The sequence below is a fragment of the Labrus bergylta genome, chromosome 19 (assembly GCF_963930695.1).
Source record: "Labrus bergylta chromosome 19, fLabBer1.1, whole genome shotgun sequence".
Taxonomy (NCBI): domain Eukaryota; kingdom Metazoa; phylum Chordata; class Actinopteri; order Labriformes; family Labridae; genus Labrus; species Labrus bergylta.
In genome coordinates, this window is record NC_089213.1 from 8,423,693 (window position 1) to 8,435,501 (window position 11,809).

Genomic DNA, 11,809 nt, shown 5'->3' on the forward strand with positions numbered 1-11,809 from the left:
TCAGGCTTAAGTTTAAAGTCTAGAAACATCTTTCTGTTCTCAGCCTGACCTGGAAGAACTGCAATAAAATACCAAACTTATGAAGTGTAAGGACACTGCAATAACTTCCTTAAGCTTCAAGTGAGAGGGACTTCACCTGGTGCTAGATCACTGGTATAGATAATAAAGCACGCTTATCTATTTTAGGAGATATCAATAATAATATATAATAATAAAATAACACCTTATATGCATCTAGTAGTACTCATCTATAACCATCGTTTATGATTTAATGAGCCAGAAGTCAAACCCCACAAAGATCAGTATCTAATATTCTACCAACTGCACAAACCAGACTGCAGACAAGGCTGTAACCATAAAAAGGGTTTTATTTTTTTAATGTACAGACATGTGGCGTGCTCTAACGATAGCGGTGCAGCTGCAGGGTGTTGCGCCTCTTCCAGGCAGCACGGCGAGAGCCTCCGATGGTCAGGTGGAACTTGTGGCCCTTGCCCAGGCCGCGGCTCTTCTTTCCTGCAGATGTCAGGCCACGCATCTCTCTGTGCTTGTGCACAGCCTTTGTGATCCATTGGGTGTCTGGGTTGCGTCTGATGGCCTTGTGGAAGATGTCGACCAGGATCACCTCAAAGAACTTGTAGGTGGAGTCCTCGCCAACCCAGTAGGAGCCCAGCACACGCAGAGCTCCGCAGTGACGCCCGGCACGCTCCTGAGAAAGAACACAGAGGAAAAAGAGTTATTGATTTTTACTGAAATGAAACCAGAACTCAGATCCAGCCTGTGTTCATATCAAACAAATGCTTCGATTATGAGGCAATAAGGCACCATCTTCAAACAAAAAAAGCGACCTCTTGCTTTAGAGCCTCCAGGGAAGCAGCAAAAAATTTTATATTAAACACACCCAGTAAAATCTATGAAATGTACCAATTCAATGGAGGCAGCATGCTCATATTGACCAACCCTGCAGGTCTGTGACCACTGGGCATGAAAGGAGCCAGAAAAGATCATGTCCAAATGACACCCTGAAATTTCACCACCATCCAAGGTGAAAACCTTTAACAGCATCTGTTCTGATGACAGTCCGCAAATAACTGAAGACGTCATTAAGATATTGTCTTGAGTTTTGACACAAAAATAAAACATTCTCACAGATATGAATTACACGCTGCAGCACAGCTATCTGTGCTCTCTTCACAGCTCACTAGATGTGATCTACCTCCTGCTCCATGAAGGACTGAGCTACAGGAGAGTAGAAATAAAAAGCATGCTGGCTTACATGCTGACACATTTCACTGAATGAGGTTAACTTTCTGATCAATGTGGGAAATGCATTTTAAACCACACAATACTGGACTACTAAATGGTATGGAAGTCATGCAACAAAAAAGGAAATCTCTACTTTTGGAGATAACAGTTTACTTAATACAAAAATGTCCTGAACTTATATCCTGTATAAATATAGCATTCATCTCTTCAGAAGCATTCACAGACCAAGGTTGGGCACTGACGTGATTCAGGTGATACAAGAAGAAGGACTTGGATATAAAACCTATTTTAGGAAACTCTGAAGACATACTGCCTAATTAATAAAAATGAGTGAAATACATTTATCCCAACGCAACAGAGACCCTCCAAGTATTGTTTTTCTTCTTCTGGTGTTTGAAAGAAGCATCAGGAACTTTCTTTTTGACATTTTGAGCAGATCAAGCTTTCATCAGGGAAACTTACTATCAAATAAACTGACCTAACACTAGTGGAGCTGGACCTTTTTCTAGTAATATTGAAACGCTAGTTTAGAAACAGGATTGTCGCTGGTTTTATAATCTGGTCAGTCAGCGACTTGCTGCACATTTATCTGAATTCTAAGCGTCACTACATGCTGCTCTTCTGATAAATATTCAACAGGAAGTGCTCATAACACATGCTGCTGCACATGTCGGCCTCATGGCATCAACAACAGAAAGGAAAGCTGGAAAACAAAAGCCAAGCTTTCAAAGATGACATTTAACCCAAGAGTCTACCTAACAATGTGGACAGAATTGAATTGAATTATTTTTAGACTTCCTGAACAACAAGGTGGAAAACAATAGACTCTTGACATGACCACTGCAGCTAAAACAAATACCCGCTGAGGTCACGTCCGCCTTTAAGAGCTTTCATAATTTGCCAATGTGTTCATCTTTTGACACGTCAGGACTCTTCATTTCCAATAATTGTCTTCCTGTAAGGCGGACTGCATCCACAGTGCTTCTTAGAACTGATCCAAGAGCATCGAAACTTTCATGAATATCATCTGTGTCTGCAAGAATGTTGTCTCTAGTGCGAAAGTCCTCGATCTGTTACTTTGTGCTGGAGGTGTGCACGGATCTGACTTTTTTTTAATTTAGATGTTGACCTGAATAAGACTCCTATGGGAATCCACTTGTGAAAGTTGCCCGAGTCAGTTTGGTAAAGGTCAGATTCCATGTGACTTGTGCTGATCACACGGTTAAAAAAAAAAAGAAAAAGAGTCAGATCTGAGTCACATCGGAGCAACAAAAAAAACAAAAACAGATCAGGCCACTTTCGCCTGCAGTATGAACACAGCCTTAGAATGAACTTTGTCAACCCCACAAACAGATTGTTACATATTGAATGTTTGTGCGTTTTATAGAGAGCATGACAATCAGGAAACATGAGTGTGTACACATTCTGACAGTGGACTATAACCCAGGACATTTCAGCATCTTTTACCCTCAACAGCCACAACTTTAAGAGTCTGGTGTAACAGACGGATTTATTTTAAAATGACTTTTTATTCTGTTCTAACATATTAAAAACTGTTAATACAGCAAAAGAAAGCTCCTATAGACAGCTAAAATGCTTCAATTACCTGTTCACCATTTCAAAGTATTCAGTGTTCAATAAAAATGTGAAGTTTTGTCAAAGCAGCTGAAGCACACCTGGTTATTGGTACTGGCTGAATGTGTCAGCCTAATAATTAAAGACCAACATACCTCAGCAGTGGACTGCAGACTGCGGGCAAACTTGATCTGGTTGACACCATGGTGCACTGGCTTGCCGTAGGTGGCACCCTTGGGCACGGGGCGTTTACGGCCTCCACGGCGCACACGGACACGGTAGATTACGTATCCTGCGGTGATTCAAAACACAAACCTTAACATTTGCACCGACAGAAAGACGACAACGTTGAGAGTTAACAGTGCAACTGGACTCAGCCCCTCACCCTGCTTGGCCTTGTAGCCCAGTCTACGAGCCTTGTCGGGTCTGGTGGGACGGGGAGCACGGTGGAGGTTGGACAGCTGGCGGTACTGCCAGCAACGGACGCGGAGCAGGAAGCGCATCACGTCGGACTGCTTCTTGCGCCATAGCTCCTGCATATACCTATATGCTCCCATGTTGACTTAACTGAAAGGAGGACAAGAGAACGGGTTGTTAAGACAATCATCATCAATAACAACACGCATCTTATTTTGTCACACATCATGGTTTAATTGAAATGCACAGCTTGTAAAAATTAGAGTAAATACCAACGTTAAAATCTCAATTTGTCCAATTGCGATACAGTAATCCCAATTTATGTTGCCAGATTCCCACAACACCAATATATTGTTTAATTTCTGACTGTGTAAACAGATCAGTTGGTCTAACACAGGGGTCTCCAACAGGTAGCTCGGGAGCTACTGGTAGCCGGAGGGCAGGTTTTCAGGAGCTCGCCTTTAGGTTGACTGATTGTGTTAAAAATGAAAATCTGACGACAGTAAACGCACCTCTTCCTACTAGTCATGTATTTGGCTCATAAAAAACAAGAATGAAGTACTAATGTTTTCTTGGACATTGATGTGAATTTAAGATTACTGATAAGCATTGGCTTATTGCAATTTCACACATGAACAAACAGCAGCTTAATCCAGCTAAGTTATGTAAATAAATGCAAGCAATTTGATGCAAGTAGCCCATGGCCACTTCCATTATTATTATTTTTTTTTCAAAGTAGCTCTCAGATGAAGAAAAGGTTGGCAACCCCTGAGCTAACAGGTGACTTCTTCTGCCCTAAGGAAAACCTCTTCACTAAAACATTAGTTAAGTGTAGGCCCTGTGCAGATGTTAAATCAATGCATACAGATTCTCAACAGTACTCATTTGGAGGGGAAAAAAAACATAGCAAGACGTACACGCATATTTTACTTAAATAGTCAAGATTACCAAAAGCATTAAAATATAACATCACTAAATAGACGATCTTTAGTCAGGTGTCATTTAAAAACACTTTCTAATTAAAACACAGCCACAAAAAACCTGCTCTCTTTTAATTTAGAATAGTTTTATCAACCATATCAGTCAGGTAATGAGACTACCTCTGCTACAAAATAAAAATCAGTCATCAGAGAGAATAGCTGCGATCAGAGAGCCACAACTTCACGTCTTCTTGTGGCAACATTTTACCTACATTCACTCGCCGATGTCTGACGTTACTACACAAGGTGCACGTACAAAAACTACGCTTATTTCTATTTTAAATTTCAGTTTCAACAAAGAGGATGTGATGGAGGAATCTGCATGCTTTCGACACAGCTAGTAGTATACAGGTAGCCTGCTAGTTAGCCACACAACGTTAATTTCTCCCTCTTCTCCAAAATGTGCTACAGCCAAAGTTAAGATTACATAATTAAGTTGATTTAATGTGGATTTAATTAAACGCGAACACCACGGTATGCTAACAAACGTCGCAGGACAGCATGTTAGTAACACATCAGCTAGCACCGGCTCGCCTGCACCTCAGCGGATAAAACAGGGCTGTAATCTAAGTTTTTAACACCGATAATCAAAAAATAAACGACCCGTAATGATTAATATAAAGACGACATGTAGTTTCCTGAATCAAACAACCGGATGAATGCATAAACATCAAGATTTTAATGGATTGCGTTTTGTATAAAAGCATAGAAACACTCGCTTACATGATGGCGTACCAGCCGGAAAGAGAGAGGGCTGTTACCCAGCATGCCTTATGAAAACGACTGTGACGCATTTCCTTTGTTTTGCTCGTGGGAAATGTAGTTCGCACAAGACTTTTTACGTTTATCGACCATAGACCTAATATTTACAGTCTATGCCATAGACTGTAAAAATAATATTTATCGACAACAACCGAAGTTTTTACTGCGTTTTAGAGACACAAGTAAATTACATGTAAATTAGAAATTATATTTATAATTATTTAAAATTTAATAACTTGCAGATGATGCAGAAGTTTAGAATATATATGAAAAACATCTAAAATGATAGAAAAATGTAATACAAATATGTTATTTTAGGCATATGAATATTGACATTGTAAAAGCTGTTTTCCTCTAATTATCATGTGTAGTGTAAATAATATTTAAATAGTAAACATTAAAAAATGGGCCATACACAAAATAAACTATTTAAATAAAAGCAAATAAGCCAGGAGACAACAAAACAAAACATATATATTTAATTTTGTTTAGATTTAGAAGATATAAACTTAAATTACCGTTTTAATATATACATTGTTTTGTCTTAAGTAATTATTTAAACGAATAACTCTGTTTGCCTCTGAAATTGTTTAATTGTATAACTTATTTTCTTTCTGAAAAGCAAAAAAAAAATAGCGTTTTACTTTGGTAGATTTATATTTATGATTGGAAAACTTTGCTAGAGATATGATGAGATTTTTAATAAAATATGAATTTGTGGCCTTTGTGTCAGATCGAAATTCAAGTGACCAAAAAAAAAAAAAAAAAAAAACATTTTCCAGAAGATTATATAAAATGTTATCTAAAATAGATCTACAAATATATGGCCACAATTTATGAGTATGTACATTACAGTCTATGGTAATGTACTGGTTTCAGGACTAGATGAATAACAGACTCAGCATGGGAACTTGCATCAGTGAGCAGTCGAACCCGTCAGTCGCGCATGCGCAGTGTCTGAACAAGAGTTAAAGTGCTCGAAGAGATTGCAGGCAGGATGGATGCCCTGATGATGAAGCTTCATTTGAAGACTTGATACACGGCTGCTCATCCACCTGAAGTAAGTAATGAAATAAAACAGTATAGACGAGTAATTAATGAATAGTGTCTCGAAGATTGTTTTGTTTATGTTTCATTTACATGACGTACAATGTGTTTCTAGCCTGTTAGCTAGCTAGGCTAAAAAGAAATAAAAAAAAAAAACGCTGTCACAGCGAGCCAACGCTGAAGATTAAGTGTTTTATTGCGGCTGTGTTAGGGAAGTTATTGTCCCTGGTAATGTCAAAATGAAATGTCTGATCCATGAAAAGCATTATTACAAACACTGTGACATGTTGTGTTCATTTCATGCAGGATTGAAATGGGGAAAGGTTGTAAAGTTGTGGTGTGTGGCCAGGCTGCAGTAGGGAAAACTGCCATACTGGAGCAGTTACTGTACGGAAATCACTCTGTAGGTAAGGATTACAGGTTGAAGGAAGTCAGTTCTTGTAAAAAAAATAAAAATAAATACCATCACTGAAGGTGTTTAACTCTCCCATCTCTCTCTGTTCCGGCTTTGTTGTTGTTGTCTGTTCCTCCAAGGCTCAGAGTCCAGTGAGACCCAGGAGGACGTGTACGTGGCCTCAGTGGAGACTGACCGAGGTGTGAAGGAGCAGCTGAGGCTTTACGACACCAAAGGCCTCCACGATGCCCAAGACCTCCCCAAACACTACTTCACAGTGGCGGACGGCTTCGTGCTCGTGTACAGCGTCGACAGTGTCGAGTCGTTCAAGAAGGTGGACATTCTGAAGAAGGAAATAGACAAGTCCAGAGATAAGAAAGAGGTGTGGCTGGTTCAAAGTTTGCTTCACCCACAATACAGTTTAAGGCATTGGAAACATCACTTAATGTTCCTTTTAATTCGGTCTTAGCTGTACCGCTGTGCATATGGTGTAGCCTGTATTTGGTATATTTCAGTCTGGGTGAGCATCTGAGTTGATCTGTTTGAAGCTCAACCAGTCTTTCTTTAAAAACAGCCAAACTAAACCTGGTCAGGGTGGTGCAGATAATCACAATTTTATTAGCAAGCAATGCTTTCACTCAGCATATAGACTACCCATTGGATGAAGGCCTGAGATCAGCTCCCCTCAGATTATAATGTACAAATATATATTCGTTTAAAAAAAAGCTTTTTGGATTCAGAAGAAACATGTTGCAAACTGTTATTGTGTAAAACAGTAAGAACAGCTTATAGCCAATATGCACACTTGTTTGATTTATTGCACTCCCTATCATTATTGCAGTATTGAACATTTTACAAACAAAATCACTTATTCTTCTCGTACTGTGCAGGCCTCGACCTGCTATCTAGCCTAGCTTAGCAGAAAGGCGGTACCTGCTGTTTTTAGCTTTGACAGTTTCTGTAAAATGAAAACTTCAAACCTTTACTCCCAACCTAAACTTTTCTTTAGTGACTGCACTTTAATACGGACGATTTTTCAGGAGCCTTTAAAGTAGTGTGAGGCTGAGAATTTCAGTTTGGGGTTTTTGTATTTTGAAGCAGTCAACAAATTCATTTTAAAACATTATTTTGGAGAAACCAGTACAGGATGATATACTGGCTAGAAAGCAAGGCAGTATTAAATATAAATCATTCATATTGATGTGTTCTCCATATTGTCAGTCGGATCATTTCCTCTCTTAAATCTTGTAAACAAACGTGAATAGGATTTGGTTCAGGCTTTGTTTCTCTGTCCTCAGGTGACGGTTATAGTGCTTGGGAACAAGACGGACCTGCGGGAGCGCCGTCAGGTGGACCAGGAGGCGGCGCAGCAGTGGGCTCGAGGAGAGAAGGTGAAGCTGTGGGAGGTGAGCGTCACGGAACGAAACAGCCTCATCGAACCGTTCACCCAGCTGACCAGCCGCCTCACGCAGCCTCAGAGCAAGTCTTCCTTCCCTCTGCCGGGACGCAAAAGCAAAGGCACGCCCTCAAACGACATCTGAAGCTCTGAAGACCTCGCCTACCCCCCCCCCAACCCCACCCCCACTTCTCTCTGCTTCTGTCAGCAGGCTGCATTCACCTCATGTGGGAATAACCAGTAGGACGATATGAAGCATGACTTGTTGAGTTTGTGCAAATTTCACCATTTACACACATAAGTACGGTTAGTCAAACAATATGAGATACGTTTTGTTTTCTCCTTTCTACAGAGAGTGGGATGGCGATATTGACATCATGTCTATATATTAAACACGGAGATGAGGTCAGGGCTAGCTTGTTAGCTTAGCTCCTAGATAAACTGAAAGAAGAAGGAAACGGTTAGCCTGGTACCAAAGAGAAAAATGATGCCAACCAAATTTCATGTATTACAATGGTTAAATGTGCAGAGAAACACAAATCTATACCACTTTCGTTGTTATATTTTAGGGGATGTTGTGTGCCATGACATCTTCTTGACTAACAGCTTGTCCATCTGTCCAGCACTAGTGTTTAATGTCTCTGTCTAAAGTGCAGGCCGCCTGATGATACAGTCAGCGAGCACAGGTGTTCTTCTTGTTCTCTGTACAGGCATGACTGCACCAAACCTGACAACCTCGCCGTGGTGACAAGTCTCCTGGAAGTCGTGTCAAGAAGAAAGAAACACCAAAAAAAAGTTGATTTTAGAGGGAATGTGTCCGAACTATTTCTCTGCCTAGCGTCTGAAGTAGTCAGTTTTGGTACTCTCATGTCTGGACAGCGACCGAAACTAAAACTTGTGCTCGCTAACTCTGTCTTCACAACATGTGCCATCGCTGTACACAAGAGGATGGCAGATAGAAGAAGAAAAAAAACATGGACAGTCCTTTTTACATTTCTGTTTATTGCAAAATGTTTAGTTTGTAGCTTTGAACATTGTGGGGATTTTTTTTCCCCGTATTTTTGAATGTCGGACATCGGAAAAAGTAAGGGGATTCTTCTTCCTCCCGTGTTTATGCTAAGCTAGGCTAACCGCGTCCTGACTCCAGTTCTATACTTCACACACAGACTTGATATCTTTATCTCACACGTACAAAGAGTGCTTCAACTTTATTTTTTGTTCAAATGCAATACATCCCCTTTAAGGAAACAAACAAATACATCTTACAAATGAACACATGGAACCCTTATATACCAAAGATGTGACACTAATCCAAACAAAGATGCTGCAGACTTAACTTGTGAATTGTGAAATAACCTGTTGTGTTTAGGGTCATATGTTTACCATTCCAAGTTAAACAATTTCTGTCTTACACTTTAACACTCGCAGGCCCTTATCCACAGTAAAATAGTGATTAGTCCCCGTTAACATACAAATGATTTTTAAAAACCTCCGCCCTATTTTCACATATTTCGGTGTAAATGGCTCGTAGGCACATTCATATTTGGAATTGAGCAGATTGTTCTAGCCAGCAACCATGAAAACTGACGTATGTGCAATGTAATCCATGTAGGCAATATTGCACCTGGTCAGAGGACGTCCAGTAAAAGTTCTTGTTTTTGTCTCTGACAGGCTCAGGTTGTTATTCTAAGTGTCTGACTACATTACAGAAAGGATCCCTACAAAGAAATGCTACTTGATGATGAGTAAGAACCCAGAAACAGCTAGTATGTTGCCATCTTTAAAGCCACCAGACTCCATTGAGAAAACCAGTCATTCTACCCTGCAGAACACAGGAGTTGTTTGTCTACTGTCGCCTTGGTCGGTTAGTTAGTTTGTGTTTTTGTGTGTTACAAAAATGTTGTAAAATGAGTTGGTCTTGGCTCCGACACGATACTTGAATAACACCAAAAACACAATTAAACTTAGCGACGGAGTCAGCGGTAGAGCAACAACTCCAGTGTTCTGCGAGGTCGAGTGAGTCTTTTTGTCAATGAGGTCTGGCTGCTTTGGACCGAGTGTTTCAGTGTCTGTTTCAGGACAAATCAAAGGGACCTTACTGAACAGAAGAAGGTCTATCTTTGCAGGAATCACCTCTGTAACGTTCTCAGACACTAACAAACAACAATTTGAGTCTGTCGCTGGCAAACACATGAACTTTTAGTGGACATACTTTGAGCGGGGGTATTTGCAGACAAGGATTACCTCGCCATCATATGGCTGCCAGCTGCAGAATACGCTGGGAGCAATTCCAAACGTTCTGCAAATGTTAATCATTTAAACCCCAACACATGTACAAATAGAGTCTAGGTTTTAAAGGTCCCTTTCAATGAGTCAAGTTCAGACTGTTGAAGCCTGTTATTAACACTGATGTTTGTTTTTGTGGACTTCATATCTATCTTACGTAAGATCTGTGTTGGGACGTGACCTCTTCATGCTTTTAAAACAAGAATCACGTACCTGTAATGCTGTTTCCCATTTGATGTGAATGCAGCATGATTCCTCGGCTAGCCTTCGTCCAGTCCATCTCATGCATTAAGAATGGCCTGGCAGCAATAATACTCATGGTACTGCCTTCGATGTGATGTAACCTTTCTGTTTTGTCACTCTTGCATTAGTTGCACTTTTGTGTGGTCCAGCCTGTGATATCTTATAGGGCTACTAGATGAAGCCGTGTGTGTGTGTGTGTGTGTTAGCTTTTACTAACAGTAGAAATGTCAGCGTTAAGAGGAAATATTTATTTTTTAACTAATTTATTTTTGTCACTTTATTGAGCCACATTCCTTGACTTGTGAAAATGGTGAGTCGACGTGGAGGATGATCTGTGCTGTTTCATGTGTCCTCAATGTGTCAAAGTAATAACATCCAAAGGGTATTCTTGTTTTTTGTTTTTTTAAAGCCTGTGCCCCCTTTTACATGTTGTAGGGTCTAAATGGAGGTAGAAAACGTTTTAGAAGTTGTTTCAGTAATTTGCTCCAGCAGGGAGCCGCGCAGCAGGCTTTAATGTGTGCAGTGTAATCCACGGGGACAAACGATGCCTGATCAAATTACATCCACAGACAGGGCTTGTTTTGGTCACTGACAGGCTCTTACTGATATTCTTAGTGTCTGTAGACATTACAAAGAGGATCCCTACAGAGGTAGACCCTTTTGATTAAAGAGTAAGATGCCAGAAACAACCTTTACTGTACATACATCTCCTCAAAGTCACCAAGCTTTATTCACAAAAACACCAACTTTATCTTGCAGGACACAGGAGTTGCATGCCTGTTACACTCGTTTTTTTAGTTAGTCCTTTAGGAGTCTTTCATGTCTTTGTGCCATTGTGACAAAACAATTTAAAACACCAAAGAAACTGCCAAATACAGGCAGCAGTAGACAAGCAACTCCTTTCTTTTCTTCTGCAAGGTAAAAGTAGTGTTTTTGTCACTGGAGGCTGGAGGTGTTGAAGAGTTCTGTGTCGAGGTTTTCTCTGGTATCACACAAAAGCATCCTGACCTTTGACAAAAAGATGCATCTCTGGATTCTTTCTGTATTGTTTTCAGACACTTAAAATTACACTCTGAGCCCGTCGGCGACAAAAACAGGAGCTTTCAGTGGACGTACTTTGACTGGACACTTTCACCTCCATGGATTACATTGCAGCCATTACATCCCACGCCGTGGCTGCCAGGTGATGTGATCTACTGAAACGTTTTCTGCGTTCATGTACACCTCTAAAAACAGGGCTCCGGTTTAAAAAAAACATACCAGAATAACCCTTTTAATTTGCTGCTAGTAGAACAGAGATAGTGGAAGCACTCTCTTGACATGCTAACCCTCAATAATTCTCTCTGCTCTGTAACGCCGTCTTAAGATGCACTGAATAAAAATGTAGCCTCTTCATATTTAACGTGGTGAAAACGTCCCTTTGTTCTCCTGAAGATGATCCCAGAC

The 11,809-nt window shown here is 40.3% G+C and overlaps 2 protein-coding genes across 2 annotated transcripts; one reads left to right on the forward strand and one right to left on the reverse strand.

Annotated features, from left to right (window-relative positions):
* Positions 1–350: 350 nt before the first annotated feature.
* On the reverse strand, positions 351–5,027 carry rpl15 (ribosomal protein L15). Its single transcript, XM_020638634.3, has 4 exons — positions 4,959–5,027; positions 3,224–3,405; positions 2,994–3,130; positions 351–706 (listed from the first exon to the last, which is right to left on the reverse strand). The coding sequence occupies exons 2-4, from the start codon at positions 3,393–3,395 to the stop codon at positions 401–403; spliced, it is 615 nt and encodes a 204-aa protein (XP_020494290.1). The 5' UTR covers positions 3,396–3,405; positions 4,959–5,027; the 3' UTR covers positions 351–400.
* An 876-nt stretch (positions 5,028–5,903) lies between these two features.
* On the forward strand, positions 5,904–11,765 carry nkiras1 (NFKB inhibitor interacting Ras-like 1). Its single transcript, XM_020638635.3, has 4 exons — positions 5,904–6,057; positions 6,351–6,451; positions 6,579–6,820; positions 7,737–11,765. Exons 2-4 carry the CDS (start codon positions 6,358–6,360, stop codon positions 7,977–7,979), a joined length of 579 nt encoding a protein of 192 aa, XP_020494291.1. The 5' UTR covers positions 5,904–6,057; positions 6,351–6,357; the 3' UTR covers positions 7,980–11,765.
* Positions 11,766–11,809: the final 44 nt, after the last annotated feature.

Bases quoted from the DNA above. Each gene is read 5' to 3' on its own strand.
- rpl15 (XM_020638634.3), bottom strand. From the start codon at position 3,395: ATGGGAGCATATAGGTATATGCAGGAGCTATGGCGCAAGAAGCAGTCC. The intron at 3,131-3,223 runs GTGAGGGGCTGA...GAATCACCGCAG, and splicing joins GGGCTACAAGGCCAAGCAGG to GATACGTAATCTACCGTGTC. The intron at 707-2,993 runs GTATGTTGGTCT...GTTCTTTCTCAG, and splicing joins GTCTGCAGTCCACTGCTGAG to GAGCGTGCCGGGCGTCACTG.
- nkiras1 (XM_020638635.3), top strand. From the start codon at position 6,358: ATGGGGAAAGGTTGTAAAGTTGTGGTGTGTGGCCAGGCTGCAGTAGGG. The intron at 6,452-6,578 runs GTAAGGATTACA...TGTTCCTCCAAG, and splicing joins GTACGGAAATCACTCTGTAG to GCTCAGAGTCCAGTGAGACC. The intron at 6,821-7,736 runs GTGTGGCTGGTT...CTCTGTCCTCAG, and splicing joins AGTCCAGAGATAAGAAAGAG to GTGACGGTTATAGTGCTTGG.